This window comes from Vipera ursinii (genome assembly GCF_947247035.1).
Source record: "Vipera ursinii genome assembly, chromosome: 5".
Classification (NCBI taxonomy): Eukaryota; Metazoa; Chordata; class Lepidosauria; order Squamata; family Viperidae; genus Vipera; species Vipera ursinii.
In genome coordinates this window covers 35,765,398-35,783,553 of record NC_139518.1, presented here as the reverse complement: position 1 = coordinate 35,783,553, position 18,156 = coordinate 35,765,398, and the positions used below count along the sequence as shown (strand labels likewise).

The window sequence follows — 18,156 nt, the reverse complement described above, 5'->3', positions numbered from 1 at the left end:
CCACCCCCACCAACATTGACAGAGCAAATTACTAGAATATAAAGTGAGAGCAAGCCTCCCCTCTCCTTACTAGCACTATTGATTTTACCTACCATGTTTCTCTGAAAATAAGTCTGGGTCGTATATAAATTTTTACGCTAAAAGATGCATTAGGGCTTATTTTTCAGTTAGGTCTTATGTTCAGGGAAATACGGTATTAAATGCGTCCGTCTGGCTGAAGATCTTAACCGGGGGCTTATTTTGGGAGTGGGGATTATATTACGAGTGTCCTGAAAAATCATAGTAGAGCTTATTTTCCAGTTGGGTCTTATTTTGGGGGAAACATGATAGTTCGAATAATGAAATGTCTGCAAGAAAACAACCAAGCTAAGAGAGCACCAAGGACCCCCTATTTCAACCTGAGTTACAAATATTCTTCTTTATTGATGAAACTATCTGTATAAAACATATACCAACAGTAAGACTATGAAGACAATATTAAAGATGTTTGAGTACCAGAGAAGAAACTAAATTTTTGGAAAGGTAGAAACTAGTTAAGTATTGCTCAAATGTGATGATAATTATAGTTACTTTAAGATTTTTAAATAGCTATAAAAACCTATTTAAATAAGTTTTAAATAAAAAATTTGTCAAAACTTGACAGGCTTCCTTGTGTAGTAGAAATGCTTCTGTACTTTCCACTAAGTTATTAGCCATGTCCCATTAACTACTTTTTTCATTATCTGTTGATGGCTGCATTCAAATTCACTGAGACCCCTGTTAAAAGATTTGAGTGTTTATGACAATTCTTCCTCTGTTTTCATCAGATCTAGACTATAGGAACAGTCAAGTGATCTTCCAAAGATTTATATGATTCTCTATGCTCTGCTTTTTTACTAATCTTAAATTAATGTCAGTGAAAATTGATTGTAAATTTCCTCTTTCATAGATGGACTTTAAAGAAAAACAGCTTGAATATTTTACAGAAATTCAAAAAACATAGTTCAGTTAATTATTAGAAACCATCCGAGAAGCATACAAAGGTATGGAAGCATTTTGAATTTTGTAGAAAACTTTGTGAGGCAAATACAAAAGAAACAACAACAACAAAGGGCAGAGAAGACATAGTTTGTTTCTTTATATGTTACATTTTGCTGCTTATCTTATGTTAATTGCCATGCTTTGGCGTGATGGTGAATATTCTCATACTGATATTAGCTTTGCTAGAATGTTCTGCGTGAACACCAGAGGTTCAGAGGAAGGTGGTTCTTCTTCCAAGTATGAAAGCATATAAAACATCAAAAATCCTATTATAGGAATCTTTAATACTGTGATCATTAAATAGTAATTTAGTATGTCCATATTCTTTATAGCTTAGGATAATGCAAGAAGGAAAGGATGCATTCACGTCTTTTCTTGGATACCTGTATTTAACTTTTAAATTAAATACCTGTGCAAAATAAAACATGGACCAAAAGCTCTGTTTTCCAAAACTCTTCAACAGGAAGATGTTAACAAAAACCAGAATGGGAAGGAAGCAAGAAAATAAATTTTTAAAAGGGGTAGATATTTCAGCCATAACTGGCCTAATTCTAAGGCTTCCTTCCTTGCTTCTCTATCCTGTGTCTATTAACATTTTAGCTGATGGAAGAGTTGTATCTAGAGAACTTAAAACCTTGTAATCTTTTGTGTTTCTCCTCCATTGTTGAGCCACCAGCGTACCTAAATGTGGTTGTTAATGATGGGGCTTCTTTCAATTAAGGCATAATAAATTTTTCCTTCTAAACTAAATTTTTAAATCCTTGACAGAATGAGGTTACTGCCTTGGTGACTCACTGCCTCATAACTAGGTTTAACACTCACAAAGCCACATGTAATTGGACTGCCATGGTTTTGCTTTTTCATTCACAGATGGGGCTTTTAAAATGTCATATCAGTAGGAAGCTGCAACTGCAGAGAGAGAGGTTATCAATAAATGCTTGATAATTTGGAGGTTTTGGAATGAATGGCAGGAGAAAAATATTCTGGGGAAAAATCAAATGTAAAAAAGAACAGCCACTATCAAGTTCTGTTATTGCCCTAAGTGGATTGTTCTACATCAAACAGTGTGAGCATAGCTTTCAGATATTATTGTTGCTGTTGTTGTTGTTGTTATAGTTATATTAAATTAGTTTGCCTCCCACCTCACCATGTATATTTCTGTACATTAATTGAATCTTAGAGTAGATCCACTGAAAACAATAGAACTTGTCATGCCTAATAAGCTTTTTGTTTATAAAGGGTTTATTTTAACTAAGTGTGGATCCAACCCATTGTATTAATATGTATTTATACAGTGGTAATTGTTGTAAATTATTTTTAAGAATTAGAGTCAGGAGCTTATAAAGTCCTACTTTGAAAAGAAATTAAGGAAAAAAATGTAACGGACACAGCTACATTTCAGCTTATATAATTCTGTTAGTCCCTCCATTGCTACCCACTCCTTGTTACACACCCTCAATAAACTTGATTGCATGAAGTAGGGTTATAAAAGTCTGGAGTACCACCAGAATAATATCAAAGAGTGAGATCTTCTTGCATCAGTAGTGGAAAGAAGGTATCATTTAAAGTTTCACCCATCTCTTCTAGACTGGCACCGCATAGGGTGAGGTGGGGTATGGGCTCAGTGTCTGAATTTCCTCACCATTTGAAATATCCATCTGAGAGATTTGTCCTGAAGTAGAGACCTCTTACAGTCTTACACCTGAAGCATTAAAAAGGGTCTAAAATATAGATTCATGCAAAAGTTAAAATTCCAGGTTGAATTGCATGTTTCAATAAATTCCTAAATGAAAGAAAGCCAATGCAACATCTATACAATACAGAGTTAAATACAGCATCTTTCTGCAAACGTGAATGCAAAGTTATTATTTGTGTGCAGTTGTTTACAGATTCAGAATAACAAAGCAATGACTATGACACGTGCAAATGCACTATTATGCTAAGACATTTTAATGAAAAAATTTAGTTGGCTCCACAATGAATGAAGTTCTGAAATAAAGTTTCACAAATTCAGGAGTGCAACAGATCTTGAGACCAAACTAGCTATGAAAGTGCTTAGGCCTCACACAATTTGCAAAAATGACAAAATACAGCTTTTACAAGAATCAGCATGAAGATGATAATACTTCTGTCCCCGTAGTTTTAGATACTTTGGTTTAAGCAGAAGTTTAAGATTTAATTTGAAGCAATCTGTCAAATGCAAGATTGTGTAGTACTTCATCCACAAGGCCTGGAAGCCATGCAGTCCTGAGCCATGTATCCCATTTCACCAGGCACTGCTTTTTTCAACTCGTATTGTCAGACTAGTAGAGTGGTTGGAATTTATACTTTCCAGATGTACCAGTATGAGCAGTGATATGAAATGCTGAGAGTGGCAGTTCAGCAACACTTCAAAAAATACAGATTTCTACTATGTCTTACAAAGCACAACTAGGGCAAAATGATTTTCTAGAGTAAGGGAGGAAATAAGAATATTAAAGGATTTTTGCATCACATACGAACTTTTCTTGTCCCACGTCCTGTACCTAGCTATATTGCATGGTAAATCTTGATATTTTAGTTCAACAGCTGGCTAATTACAGTTGTATAACCAACCATTAAAGACACATTGGCTTGAAAAAAAAGAGCTAGAATAGAAGTTCTGTATCACAATTATACCTTGTAAAGACATTTTTAAAGAAATGTTTCTTCACTGGTACATATGTTCCTTGTGCCGTTAATCTCGGACCAAAACAGCAACAGCGAGTACAGTATATTTCTGTGTAATTAAGATTGCAAGTATCTGGAGTTTTCTATAATAAACAATATCAAAACATGAAGCACAATTGAAAAACTGCTTCTCATCAGCCTGAATTAATTACAGCATCTCACTCTATTTTTATAATTAGATATGCCTTTAAATATCATGTGTATAAACATTTATCCACTGATCATTTTAATAAAATGAATACAGACTATGTGTGTACCTACAAATGGCTCCAAATTTGACAGAGGGAGAGTCTTGGCAAAGTATTCTGTTGGATCTTATATTGCTGGATTTGATCCTAATTGTCTGGCATCATTCTAGAGAAGAGTAAAGATCTGTAGTCCTCCAGGGATTATAAAAATGAAATTCCCAGAAACTGGGTGTACAGTAATGAGGGATGTTGGGAGCTGTAGTTCAGCAAGATCTTGGAGGCTATTTTGTTAAAAGTAAATGATGGGTTGCTGACCTACGTATCTAACACTGAATGCCAGAAAACAATATAGAAGCAGGAGAGGTGTCAGTGGTGAGTTCTCACTAGGCACTGGAGCTTCAGCAGCAACTCAGTACCACATGCTTACCACAAGTCTAATGGAAAATCTGGACAAGGGTAAATCAAGTCTTTGCTTGCATATAAATATTGTTGAATGACCTTAGGAACCTAGTCATGAACTCTCAAGCTGCTTCAAAAGTTAACAATGATGTCTGCCATGGATTTCACTTTGTAAGTTTATTTCCTAAGCCACTCATATCTTGGAATATTTCCAGATTTTGTGAACCCTTGCCTTAAAAATCTGTTGTGAGTTTTAAAATTATTATTATTTGTCTTTAACTTGAGGAATGGGGAGAATACAAGCTTTTTTGTATTATAGCCCCAGATATTGCTATGAATCTATTTTAAACTACTGTTATAAAGATCAGCTCTTATGAATCTGAGGTTGTTTTTATGGTGTAAAAGGTATCTAATTTTGAAAACAACTTGTTATTACTTAATATCCTTTCAGTTAAAGCCCATTTGCAACATCCCTTTTATTTTTATACTGGTGGTTTTTTTCATTCAAATGAAATAGCTTTCAAGAATGAGCACTTTTAAAGATCAGCATTCTCATAATTTAAGACATAGCAAGATGTGTGAAATCGGTTGGCAGTATTTTAACTGGTACACTTTTTTCCCTCTAAGAACAGCACCTTCTCCTAAACAAAACAAAACAAAAACCCTTAAAAATGAACCCTAAACAAACAGTCCTTACACATAGTTGCAAGCAACCAGCCCCAAGACGTAAAAAATAAATTTCAATTTCATTTGTGGAATTATCAGAAAAGATGAGTGTAGCCACACCAAGCCATTTGATCTTAGTATTCAGGTGCAGAAATAAACTGGAAGAAAAAAGAATGAAAATATTGTTAATCTCCCATATATGTCTGCCAACTGGGGAAATGAGGTTTGTCTGATAAGCAGACACATGCACAATAACATGTCTTTTAGTAACAATGGATAACAGAAAATAAAATAGTCATTTCCATTCTCCGGCTTTAAAACAAATCTCTTAAATTGGATAACTACCTCATTCAATAAATCCCAAGAAATTTACTAAAATTGGCAGCCATGACTCGCCTCTGCTTCATGATTCATGCTCCCAACATGGTGCTTGATTTCATCTATAGAGATAATATACTTAGCAAATTCTATTTCTAAAATAAATCCTGGAGATTTAAATCCCAGCTACTACTTTAAAAACTAAACAAATGAGTAAACTTCAGAGAACCAATTTAAGCTTTTTCTTTCTTTTTGAGACTTGTTTGGACATGGTACACTGAATGATGTGCTTTGAATTGGAGTGAACTAATAATTTAGGTTCTTTTTAAATCAAGAAATTAGTTCAGTCTCTCCACTGATTCCATATTACCAATATTCAGTCAAGTAAAAAATGGAGGTAACTTGTTCTTCACATTAAATGATTAGAATTCACAATGTAAAAGAAAAAGTAAATCAGTAATTAAAAAAAAGTTCAGAGGAAATCAGGTTAATTAATCCACTTTGCTGAAATGCTGACCATAAGGAAAAAGGTCACATTGATACAACACATTGCCATTTGCTTCTAACTAAAATGAGCGTAAAGAGTACTCAGCATGGCAGATCAGTACAAGTAGTTTTCAACTTATGACCTCAATTGAGTCCAAAAATTTTCTTGCTAAAAGACAGTTGTTAAGTGAGTTTTGCCCCATTTTACAACCTTTCTTGCCACTGCTGTTAAGTGAATCATTGCAGTTGTTCAGTTGGTAACACTGTTGTTAAGTGAATCTGGCTTCCCTACAGACATTGCTTGTCAGAAGATGGCAAATGTGATCACATGATCCCGGGACATTGCAACTGTCACAACTATGAATGAGTTGCCAAGGATCTGAAGTTTGATCATGTGACCATGGGGATGCTGCAAGTGTGAAAAACAGTCAAAAGTCACTTTTTTCACTGCCATCGTAATTTTGAATGGTCGCTAAACAAACTCTTGTAAGTTGAGAACTATCTGTGAGTTAAGGTACAAGGCCATACAGTAGTATTTGCCAACCTGTTTTCATACAAGAGATGTCAACAGACACGTTTAATATATTATATGAAGCAGGTCCTTGCTAGCCAGTGATATCTCTTCTGATAATGAAATCTTAGCATCCTTTAGCCATCCAGTACAGTGCTCATGCTGTAAGCATAATGACTGGTCTCTATTTTACAGCATTTGGCTGATGTAATATCCGATCGTGCTTTGACTGAAGGACGTTGTTGGTGACTTTAAGAAAACCAAGATTAGACTACCTTATGCAAATCATAAAAATGATTTTCCCTTTAAAGTAGGTTTTCTTTAGAAGTGGTTTACCATTGTCATCTTCTGGGATTTTTAAAAAGATGTCTATAGCCCTTGTATTTCTTGGATGAATCTTATCTGTCCTTTTACCAGCCCCTAGTTCTCTTATAATCCCAGTCCAAACAAGTCTGCCATCTACAGAGACACTTTCTGTTCAGCAAAATAAGCACTTACAGATGTGTCCTTTTAAAATCAAGTTGTTTTATAACTGCGATACAATGTTGTGTATTTCTCCTTATAGAAGTGGGGAAGGAGACAATGCCAAGAAAATTTGTAAATGCTCTGATCAGTCATTTATACAGAAATGTTGGCTGATCATTATAAAATGAAATGAAGTCTGTCAAGATGAACATTTCTGTTACTCACTTATAATTATGATAAGAATGATTGCACAAATTGCACCCAGGATAATCATCATCTAGAAAAGAAAAGAAAATAATTAATCTCAAACTTGCTATTTAAAAGGTAACTTTACTTTTATTTGAATGGAAAGACTACAGGTGTGTCCTGCTTATATGACCACAATATTTAGAAGGGGTGATTTAATCTTAAAAAAAGATTGATTGAATCAGCCCCTTGGGGTGAATTTCCAAGCTGAACCTCAGATGAATTCAAGGCGTCAAATTGTATTAAAGTGTTTCTGAATTACTCTCGAGAGATTCAAAGATAATTCAAAAATTCATTGAAGGCAGACAGCAGTGGAAAAAAACAGAACCCATTGTTGGCATAGCAATAAAAGAAAAATGGTAGGAAAATAAGTCTGGATTAACAATGAAAAAAATGATGCCCCCCCCAAACTTCAATGAATGAGATAGGATGGTTGGATAATAGAAGCCAAATCTGCAACAGCTAGAGCTGTACAATACAAAGGAGTGCTAAACTCTTAAAAGTTCCTTTGTATAGCTCTGAAAAAGAAAATGAGGTTGCACTTCAATGGGAAGTAGAACACCTTATTTTCTGTACCATGGTACCACTTTGCCCTGTTTACTGGAATCGGAGCACTGCAGCCCACAGCCCTAGATGCTGTTGCTGTCAGGTGGGTTTTATCGTAGAAAGAATGTGTATAGAGGAAAAACAATAATGTTAGAAAATTGTTTTTGTACAAAGAAACCTGGAAGCAAGTCCTTGTATGGAAGAAAAAGAAACATAATGTTTGTTCTGAGTATAATATTATGTTAGATAAGCCCAAACTATCTGCAGTAGTCTATTTAGAGATTAAACATAGCCTGGTGTATTTTTCATTACTGAAGAGAGAAAAACATAATGAAAAAAGAACCAGTAACTGAAAGTGATTACAATATCCATCTAATCAATAGGAGGCATATTACATGCAGATATGTGAATTAAATTTTGCTAAACAAGGAAAGGAGGTAAAAATACAGTTTCTTTGCTAACTTTTCCTACATCTGCCATCATTTATTTTGTAAGAAATAAACAATCTATTTGACGTGGAAGGTTGAATAAACTGTTTTTTATCTCTACAATATTTTCAATAAACTGTTTTTTATCTGTACAATATTATAATCTCAACCCATACATTTTTACCAAATTCCAAAATTCCTTATTAGGGGTATATATGTTTTCATTTTAACTGAATTAAGGCTGATGTTTGCCCTTATTTCTCTTGGACTAAGATTACATTGTATTGTTTAGTAGACAAGTATACCTTACAGTTTTTCCACCAGTATTTCCTCTTCAGCTTAGCTGCATTGGTTTCAAATTGTGAGGCCCCTGCTTGCAAAGCATCTGCTCGGTTATCAAGTTCTGAAAGCTTCTGATCTCTTTCTAGTACTTTGTCTACGTTGACCCGCATGATGTCCACAACCTGAAAATGGCACAGTGTTTAGGAAACCTACTTACAAAATAATGAAGTAGAATCACTTTTTCAACATCTGTTGAAGGAAGGAAGGATACGGTAATTCTAAAACAAAGCTCAACCTGCTTATTGAAAAAAAAAGTATACAAGACAGTTTTATTTAAAATTTCAAAGGTTGTCATAGGTTTATACTGAACAAAGTGGACAATCATTTAAATATGAGCCAGCAGTGTGTTGCAGCTGCCAAAAAAGCCAACACAGTGCTAGGCTGCATTAACAGAGGGATAGAATCAAGATCACGTGAAGTGTTAATATCACTTTACAATGCCTTGGTAAGGCCACACTTGGAATACTGAAGGGTGACATGATAGCAGTGTTTCAATATCTCAGGGGTTGCCACAAGAAAGAGGGAGTCAAGCTATTCTCCAAAGCACCTGAAGGCAGGACAAGAAGCAACGGATGGAAACTAACCAAAGAGAGAAGCAACCTAGAACTAAGGAGAAATTTTCTGACAGAACAATTAATCAGTGGAAAAATCTGCCTCCAGAAGCTGTGAATGCTTCAAAATTGGAAGTTTTTAAGAAGAGACTGAACAGCCATTTGTCTGAAATGGTATCAGGTTTCCTGCCTGAGCAGGGGGTTGGACTAGATGACCTCCAAGGTCCCTTCCAACATCATCATCATCATCATCATTATCATTATCATTATTATTATTATTATTATTATTATTATTATTATTATTATTATTATTATTATTATTATTAATCGCACAGTCAGGCAGATGTTCAGACTGGATGGATTTGGCATTTGTGTCTACCTATCAAATCCCTATCAACGACCTGCGATAGGCAGATGTGGATGTTTGATGGTATTATAGATATCGTCACAGGATGGAAGCAGTTTCTAGTTAGGCTGCCTTTTGCAAGACTAATGGTGAATTTGTCAAGGCCAGTGATGTTCAAGTGGTGCTCCAGTTGTTTTGGGATTGCACCCAAGGCGCCTATTACTATTGGTACTACCCTTGTTTGCCTTTGCCACAGTCTTTCTATTTGTAGGTCTTTGTATTTTGTTATCTTCTCCAGTTCTTTCTCGTCTATTCTGCTGTCTCCAGGCACTGCCATGTCCACTATCCAGACTTTTTTGTCTTATCAACAATTGTTAGGTCCAGGGTGTTATGTTGCAGGTGCTTTTCTGTTTGAATTCTGAAGTCCCAGAGCAATTTAACTTTACCATTTTCTATGACTTTCTCTATTTTATGATCCCATCAGTTCTTGCTTAGAGGCAAATGATATTTCTTGCAGATCTTCCAATGCACCAATGTTGCTACTTTGTCATGTCGCTGCTTGTAGTCAGTTTGTGCGATCTTCTTGCAGCAGCTTACCAGGTGGTCCACTGTTTCTTCAGCTTCTTTGCATAGGTGGCACTTACTGTCTGTTGCTGTTGTCTCAATTTTGACTTTGTATGCATTTGTCCTTTAAGGCTTGGTCTTGTGCAGCCAGAATTAATCCCTCAGTCTCTTTCTTCAACTTTCCTGCTCTTAGCCATTGCCAGGTCTTGTTATTATCTGCTTTCCCAGCTATTTTTTTAAGTACTGGCCATGTTGTGCTTTGTCTTCCCGTGCCTCTATTCTGTTCTTCATTTGATCTTTCTTGTAGGCCAGTTTGGTCTCTCCAGTAGTCAGTAAGCCTTCCTGATACACTAATTTCAGTGCATCATTATCCTTCAGATATTCTTCAAAAATTATTTTTTCGTCTTCAACCATCTGATGTACTTGCAGCATTCCACACCCACCTATTTGTCTTGGTAGATGGAATCTGTAAATGCCACTGCATAGATGAAGGGCATGATTTATTGTAATTATTTTTCTGGTCTTCCTATCCATTGCTTTTAGTTCTGCTTGAGTCCTGTCCACTATTCCAGCTGTGTATCTAGTGACTGGAATTGCCCAGGTGTTGATTGCCTTCATGATATTTCCTCCATTGAGTTTGGACTTTAAGATCTTCTTCACTCTCTTGATGTATTCACCTCTAATCTTTTTCTTGACTTCAGTGTGCTTGATGTTGTCAGCTTGAAGGATACCCAAGTATTTGTAGTAATCTTCCTCATCCAGACTCTTAATGTTATTCAGCAGTGATTCTATTTCAGATGATGTTTTTCCATACAGCTTCAGATCATCCATGTAAAGGAGGTGGGATAGTCTCGCAGATGTTTTTGATGTTTGATAACCATGTCCTGAGTTATTCAGTATTGTTGACAGAGGAAACAGTGCAATAACAAATAGTAGTGGTGATAATGAATCTCCTTGAAATATTCCTCTCTTGATATTAACCTCTCCCAGTCTTTCACCATTGACCTGCAACTGTGTCTTCCATTGTGCCGTCGATCTTTGCACAAATTTTCTGATGTTTCTCCTGACTCCTGTTATTTCTAGGCACTTGATTATCCAATCATGTGGCAGAGAGTCAAATGCCTTTTTGTAGTCAATCCATGCCACATTCAGGTTGGTCTTCCTTTTCTTGCAGTTTTCCAAGATCATTTTGTCTATTAGGAGTTGATCTTTTGGTCCTCTGCTATTGGGACAGTTTCCTTTCTGCTCGAGTGGAAAGAGATTGTTTTCATCTAGATCAGACATGTCAAACACAAGGCCCGGGGGCCAGATCCGGCCCGTGAAGTGGTTTCATGCGGCCCGCAAAGCCATCCTGGAAACAGTGAGGGAACGGCCCCCGCTGCCTTGGCCCTGGCCCAGAGACCCTCCTTCCGCCAGAGGCCTCCAGATCTGTCCCACTCCTGCCCAGGCCCCCATAGGCACCCTTGATGCGAATGATGTAGAGCTGGCCATGCCCACCCAGTAGGCCATACGCACTTTAGCCACGCCCACCCAGTAGGCCATGCCCACCCAAGCCACACCCACCCACCCCCCTGAGGGCAACCGCAATGCTGATGCGGCCCTCAATGAAATTGAGTTTGACACCCCTGATCTAGATGCTGTTGTACTGCATCAGCTACCACACCAGTTAGCAATTTGAAAGTTGTTGGTAAGCAGGTAATTGGCCTGTAGTTGCCTCATGTTGCCCCTTTTGCTGGATTTTTCATTATTAGGTAGGTTTTCCCAGTTGTTAGCCACTTTTCAATTTCTCCTCCTTGTAGTATATTGTTGAACTGCTTGGCAATGAGTGGGTATATAACAGTTAGATGTTTCAACCAAAACCCATGCAGTTAATTTTCATCTGGTGCTGACCAATTTTTGATCTTCCTTGCTCTTTTTTCTACCATTTTTGTTATTACTAGTTCTTTCATTTAAACTTCTGTTTTATTTGCATCCACCTCTTTAAACCAAGCTGCATCCTTGTTGTGTTTCTTTGGGTTATCCCATATCTGCTTCTAGAACTGCACTGTTTCTTCCTTGACAGGTACTGACTGATTCATTGCAGTTTCTCCATTGATGGATTGGTAGAAACGTTTCTGATTGGATTGAAATTGGAGGTTCTGCCTATAATTTGCAATTCGAGCTTCGTATCTACTGATTTTCCTGGCTATAGCTGTTATTTGCTACTTTATTATTTCCAGTGCTTCCTTGATCTTCCTTGTTTCTAAGTGGTGTTTCTTGATTAGGTATTCTTTGGTCTTCTTGTTCTTCAGCTTCTTTTCTTTCATCTGTTCTAGCTTGCTTGCATGTGATCTTAACTTGCTGGTCTTATTTTCTAGTCTAACCTTCCATTTTTGTGGTGCACTATTTGTTTTTCTTCTTTGTTGATTTTGCATCCCAGGTATTTAGTTGTAACTGCAGCTGTGCTGTACATTAGTTGGTTTGTTTCTTGCAGTGAATTGGTGCTTATACTTGATATTGCAGGATTTGCATCTTTTAATACTTGTGCTAGCTGTTTCTTTGGAACAAGCTTCAATGCAGGCAGCCTTATTCTGTTGTTTTTGTGCAGTTCTAGATGCTCAGTTATTCTTTGTTTCAATTCTTTTATTTCTTTAGTTAGAGGACTTTGTTCTTCCTGAGGAAGAGGTGCCTGGTTTCCAAATGAGAACAGTTGTATATCTCTGCTGGATTCCTTCACTGCCAACTCCCCCTGGCTTGCCTCTATATTCTGAATTACTTCTGGCAAGGTTTTGATTTCTTTGCCCTGGGTAAACCTTTGCAGTTCGTCCAATTCTATTTCTGTGAATACTTTATTTTGTATTATAAATCGACGTTGATCTGCTAGTCTCTGTTCTGTTATTTCTGATTCTGGATGTTGTTTTTTTCCAGAACTGGTGCATTTGTTTTAGATATCCTCTTCTTTTTGGACTTGATCTGTAATAACGGATCATTATTTCTTAGTTTTCAATCACTGTGTATTTGCAACGGGTAAACACCTTTTCTTCCAGTAGTTCTGCAGCTGCTGGCCCTGGTTGCTCAGCCAACAGTCCTGAGTCCTGTAACCCATTTTTCACCAGATACCCAGGAACTCCAATATCTAATATGGACCTTGTTAACCCAGGTGACATCGAGCCAGTATGGCATTTTGAAATTTACATCTCACCATATTTTTTATGGGAGAGACACTCTTTGACTCCTCTGATGAGACCTGTCCAATATGGTTGAACCTCTGGCATAGCTCTCACCTTCCTCAGAGTACACAAGCCCCACAACCATGTCAAGGTAGTGCCTCACTGGGGGGTTTATTATTATTATTATTATTATTATTATTATTATTATTATTATTATTATTATTATTATTATATAAAACTTTATATATTCATAAAACATGAAACTCAGTCAACTGAACATTCAAATTGACTGTCACTAATAGTTGACACGGGTTGCTGCCAGCATCCTAGGTATCAACCAGGTATCTCCTTAAAATGTAAAATGTTCCAGGTATTATTATTATTATTATTATTATTATTATTATTATTATTATTATTATTATTATTTCTGCTCATGTCTTTTATAACATACCTTCTAGCTGCAGATGTTAAATGTATGCAAAAAGAAGTGGGAATGTTTGTTGGCATTGTCTAATTTGTGCAGGGTCCAAAAGGCTAAGAATTAATCGTATGTGATAAGAGAGAGTTCAGGAACCAGGAGCTAAAGGAGCAGGAACTTCAGAGACAGGGTAGGAAGGCACCTTCCCATTGTTCTGTTAATTTGCTATGAGCAGGAGAGGATTACTGAACAGAGGAAATGATCACATTAATTTATATTTATATTTATATTTATATTTATATTATTTATATTTATATTTATATTTATTTGATTTATATACCGCCCTTCTCCCGAAGGACTCAGGGTGGTGTACAGGGCAATAAATATCAAAAATACAAGATACAAAAGTTAAAAAAATAATAATAATTGTGCCCGATGCAATAAATTAATTAAAATCAATATTAAAACCCCAAACCCATCAGACCAGGCCGAATAAATAAGTTTTTAGATCACGGCGGAAGGAGCGAAGGTCGGGAGCCATCCGGAGCTCAACCGGTAAGCGGTTCTAAAGGTCTGGCGCGCCCACAGAGAACGCCCTCCCCCTGGGGGTCACCAGTCAACATTCTCTGACAGGTGGCACCCTGAGGAGGCCCTCTCTGTGGGAGCGCACTGGACGAAGGGAAGTTGACACCGGTAGCAGGTGCTCCCATAGGTAATCCGGACCCATGCCATGTAGGGCTTTATAGGTCATCACCAGCACCTTGAATCTCACCTGGAGGGCAACTGGAAGCCAATGCAGCTCATGGAGCAGAGGTGTAACATGGGAGTATAGGGAGACCCCCAACACAACTTGCGCGGCTGCATTCTGCACCAGTTGAAGCCTTCGAGTGGTCCTCAAGGGCAGCCCCATGTAGAGAGCATTGCAGTAGTCTAAACGAGAGGTCACGAGCACATGAGTGACTGTACGCAAGGCATCCCAGTCCAGATAGGGCCGCAACTGGCGCACTAGGTGAACCTGGGTGAAGGCCCCCCTAGTCACAGCTCCTATATGATCTAAGGAGAGCTGCGAATCTAGGAGGACACCCAAGTTGTGAGCCCTATCTACGGGGGATAATAACTCACCCCCCATAGTAAGAGGTGGAATAATCTGAATTTCCCGAGATGCCAGCACGCACAGCCACTCAATCTTGTCAGGGTTGAGCCGAAGCCTGTTCCTCCCCATCCAGACCCGGACCGCCTCCAGGCAATGGGACATCACGTCGAGGGCATCACTGGGGTGGTTTGGAGTCAAAATGAAAAGCTGGGTATCATCAGCATACTGATGATACCCAACTCCAAAACCACGAATGATCTCACCCAGAGGCTTCATATAGATGTTGAACAGGAGAGGCGAGAGGACCGACCCCTGAGGAACTCCACAAATGAGAGGCCTCGAGGTCGACCTCTGCCCCCTTGCCAACACCGACTGCGAATGTCCCAGAAGGTAGGAGGAGAACCACTGAAAAACAGTGCCTCCCACTCCGAACCCCCTGAGACGCCGCAGCAAGATACCATGGTCGATGGTATCAAAAGCCGCTGAGAGGTCTAATAGGACTAGGACAGAGGAACAACCCCTGTCCTGAACCCGCCAGAGATCATTCACCAGAGCAATCAATGCCGTCTCCGTGCTGTGCCCGGGCCTGAAACCCGATTGGTACGGGTCCAGATAATCAGCTTCCTCCAGGAACAAAGGGAGCTGATGCGCCACCACGCTCTCAACAACCTTCACAAGAAAGTGAAGGTTGGAGACCGGACGAAAGTTGTTTAATACAGCTGGGTCCAGGGCAGGCTTCTTAAGGAGGGGTCTCACCACCGCCTCCTTCAAGGCGGCGGGAAAACTACCCTCACTCAAGGAAGCAGTTATCACTGCCTGGAGCCAGCCTCGTGTCCCATCCTGAGCCGCATAAACCAGCCAGGAGGGGTACGGGTCCAATAAACACGTGGTGGAGCTCAGCTTCCCCATGATCCTGTCCATGTCGTCCAGAGTCACAGGATCAAACTCCTCCCAGATAACATCAACAAGATTGCCCATGTTTTAGAGCACTTTTTATATTAAATTAACATTTTCTGAATGGGAAAAGAAAAGATTAAGTTCAAGCAATTACTTTTTGTACTAAGATGGGGAAGTATATGGAAATTGGGTCTTATAAAGTAATGAGGGCATTTTCACATTTTGATCAATAAGTGAAATAATCTGAGTTTCTACTTAAATCTTGAGAAGGTGGGAAGATCAAGTTTAAACCAAGAAAATATTTTCTAAATGAGAGTAAAATGTGCTCAGTTATTAAACTTTTAAAAATTGGCATCTTCCCAAATGATTTTCCCTCTGTTGAAATAAATAGCCTATTGGATTTTCAGATCTCCATAGCAAAACACTGTTCTCCTTTCATGGAAGGAAGATGAGGTAATATTATTGTTTGAAATGACATCATAACAAAAGTTGCTGATAAGAATTCATAGAAACATTGCCTTGTGAAAAACAGCAGGCTACTTGATCTGAGCTGATGTTACTATAAGGATTACATTGAATATTTGCAGGGATCTAAAAATATTTTCCCCTAAACAGATTAAGTGGACCCATTTTTTTCATTTTTAAAATCTATCCATAGCCACTTCCTATGTTTGTTTGGCACTGTTTTTCCAGTGTCCTTTACTATATAACACAGCTTTGCAAAACCAGTTGGAAGGGTACTTTGTAAATGATGTTGCATGGGTGTCCTAAATTCTGCACAATTGAAGATTCTTATAGGCAACACAATTTTCAAGTCACACAGCAAATCTTGTTTGACTACATTCATTATAACATTTCTTAATGTGCTAACAATGCCTTATTTATATAGACCGTTTTTGCCAAAATTAATGCAATATCTCTATACAATGTGTTTGAATACATGCAGCACTAGATTCTGTGGTGTGAGCATTTAGTGCCATCTAAAGAATTGGTTTAGTAGGATTATATTGAAGTACTACAATATGACACTATTTCTGGATTCATGCATTGTGATAAACCATCATTAGTTAACTATGATTAATGAACGATTGCAATTTAATTGAGCTGACAATATAGTAAATCATAAAACATGATTTCTTACCTGCAGTGGCTTGAGTTATTTACAACGTGTTACATCAGAGTTGAGGGAAAAATTGCTTTACATGATGCACTAACCTAGCTAGTGATTCATCCAAGTAATACACAATTATTCTGTACTAATCTCCAAATACCTTCTTAAGATATTTGTTTCAAGGACACCGTATTCTCCAAAATCACTTCAGTATTTTTCAGAAAACCCACTGCAGAAAAAGATTCTTTGTATTTCTGATTGATCATGGTGCATGTGATAAACAGTGGCAGGATATTTCTGTGTTCCCACTTCTTGTTAGTGAGTCAGCTGTTTAGAGAATTTTCCTGTATCATAGAGAATTTTCATCTAAGGAAAGCAATAAATCTATCTGTACCTTGAGTCTTAAATTCTCTCTTCTTTTAATTGCACAGATAATACTTATGCTGAACTCCTTGATCATTAATGAATTAGTACTACTTGACTGGTGTTCTTATTTCTAGATTAACTTTACATACATGTTGAGTATTTTGCTGCAGTTACCTTTAAGTTCCACAATGCCAGAATGCATATGCTTAACAATTATTACTTGACCATAAAACCATAAACTTAACCATGTTTCTATGCTCCTATAAACTGTGACCTGATTCACTTCCATGTTTTATCCCCCCTATGTTCCAAATTTAAAAATCATCATAATAAAATCTACAAAGATGTCTTGGGTGAAGCTCACCTCATTCACTTGAGCCTGGGTCTGCTGCAGTCTCCGATTGCTGGTCATGTTGCTCTGAGGGGGAACTCCTGGACTGGAAGCAGAACTGACACCTTGGAAAGGAACTGGAGATGACCTAAAGTAGAAATCAGCCAATATTATACCTTTAATGGAGATGTCTTTATTTTTTGTTCTAGCTTCTTTAAGGATTTCCAGTTTTGAAATCCATCTTGTTTAGTAATGTTACACTCTTCTCTTAAGCTTATGTCCATTTTGTTATCCTGCCCTGCTTTCAAATCCATCTTGAGAATTGTCCTGCTGCCGAGCTATGGGAAAAAAGTGTATAGAGAGGAAGCAACCGGGAGGCTAGTATTGGGCAGCAAGCCCACAGTACCTTTTATCTCCAAGGCTCAACTTTACAATCACGGTTTCATGTTCAATTATCTATGGAGCAATGCCCCTGGAAGCCACCAGAGTTTCTCAGATGACCATAGTCATATCCCTGTCACTACTTTGGGGTCAATATTGTGCCACACCTTCCATTCAGATAGATGTCCCCTATAGATGTCCCCTAACTCCCATTATATCTCCCCACAGCCATCTCTCAGCCTCTATATACAAAGAAGATGGCCAAAATAGCCATTATCCTACAGTGGCTGCAGGACACAAATGAGTTTCTTTGCAGGATCACCAACCTGCTCTTTTTCCATTGCCATCCATGGTCCTTTTTGCTATCAATACATGGTAAATGTAATAAATCCTTAGTACAATCTCTCTCTCTCTCTCTCTCTCTCTCTCTCTCTCTCTCTCTCTCTCTCTCTCTCTCTCTCTCTCTCTCTCTCTCTCTCTCTCTCTCTCTCTCTCTCTCACACACACACACACACACACACACACACACACACAAAGGCAGCATTTTATAAGGAAATATACAGATAGTCCTTGACTTATGACCACCATTGAACCCAAAATTTATGTTGTGTGAATTGAGAGTTAT

At 37.9% G+C, this 18,156-nt stretch overlaps 1 protein-coding gene across 1 annotated transcript; it reads right to left on the bottom strand.

Moving 5' to 3' along the window:
* Positions 1-6,979: 6,979 nt before the first annotated feature.
* On the bottom strand, positions 6,980-17,878 carry LOC310641649 (vesicle-associated membrane protein 3-like; the record flags this gene model as incomplete). Its single annotated transcript, XM_083364886.1, has 4 exons — positions 6,980-7,039; positions 8,288-8,446; positions 17,184-17,298; positions 17,814-17,878. 4 exons carry the CDS (start codon positions 17,876-17,878, stop codon positions 6,980-6,982), a joined length of 399 nt encoding a protein of 132 aa, XP_083221012.1.
* Positions 17,879-18,156: the final 278 nt, after the last annotated feature.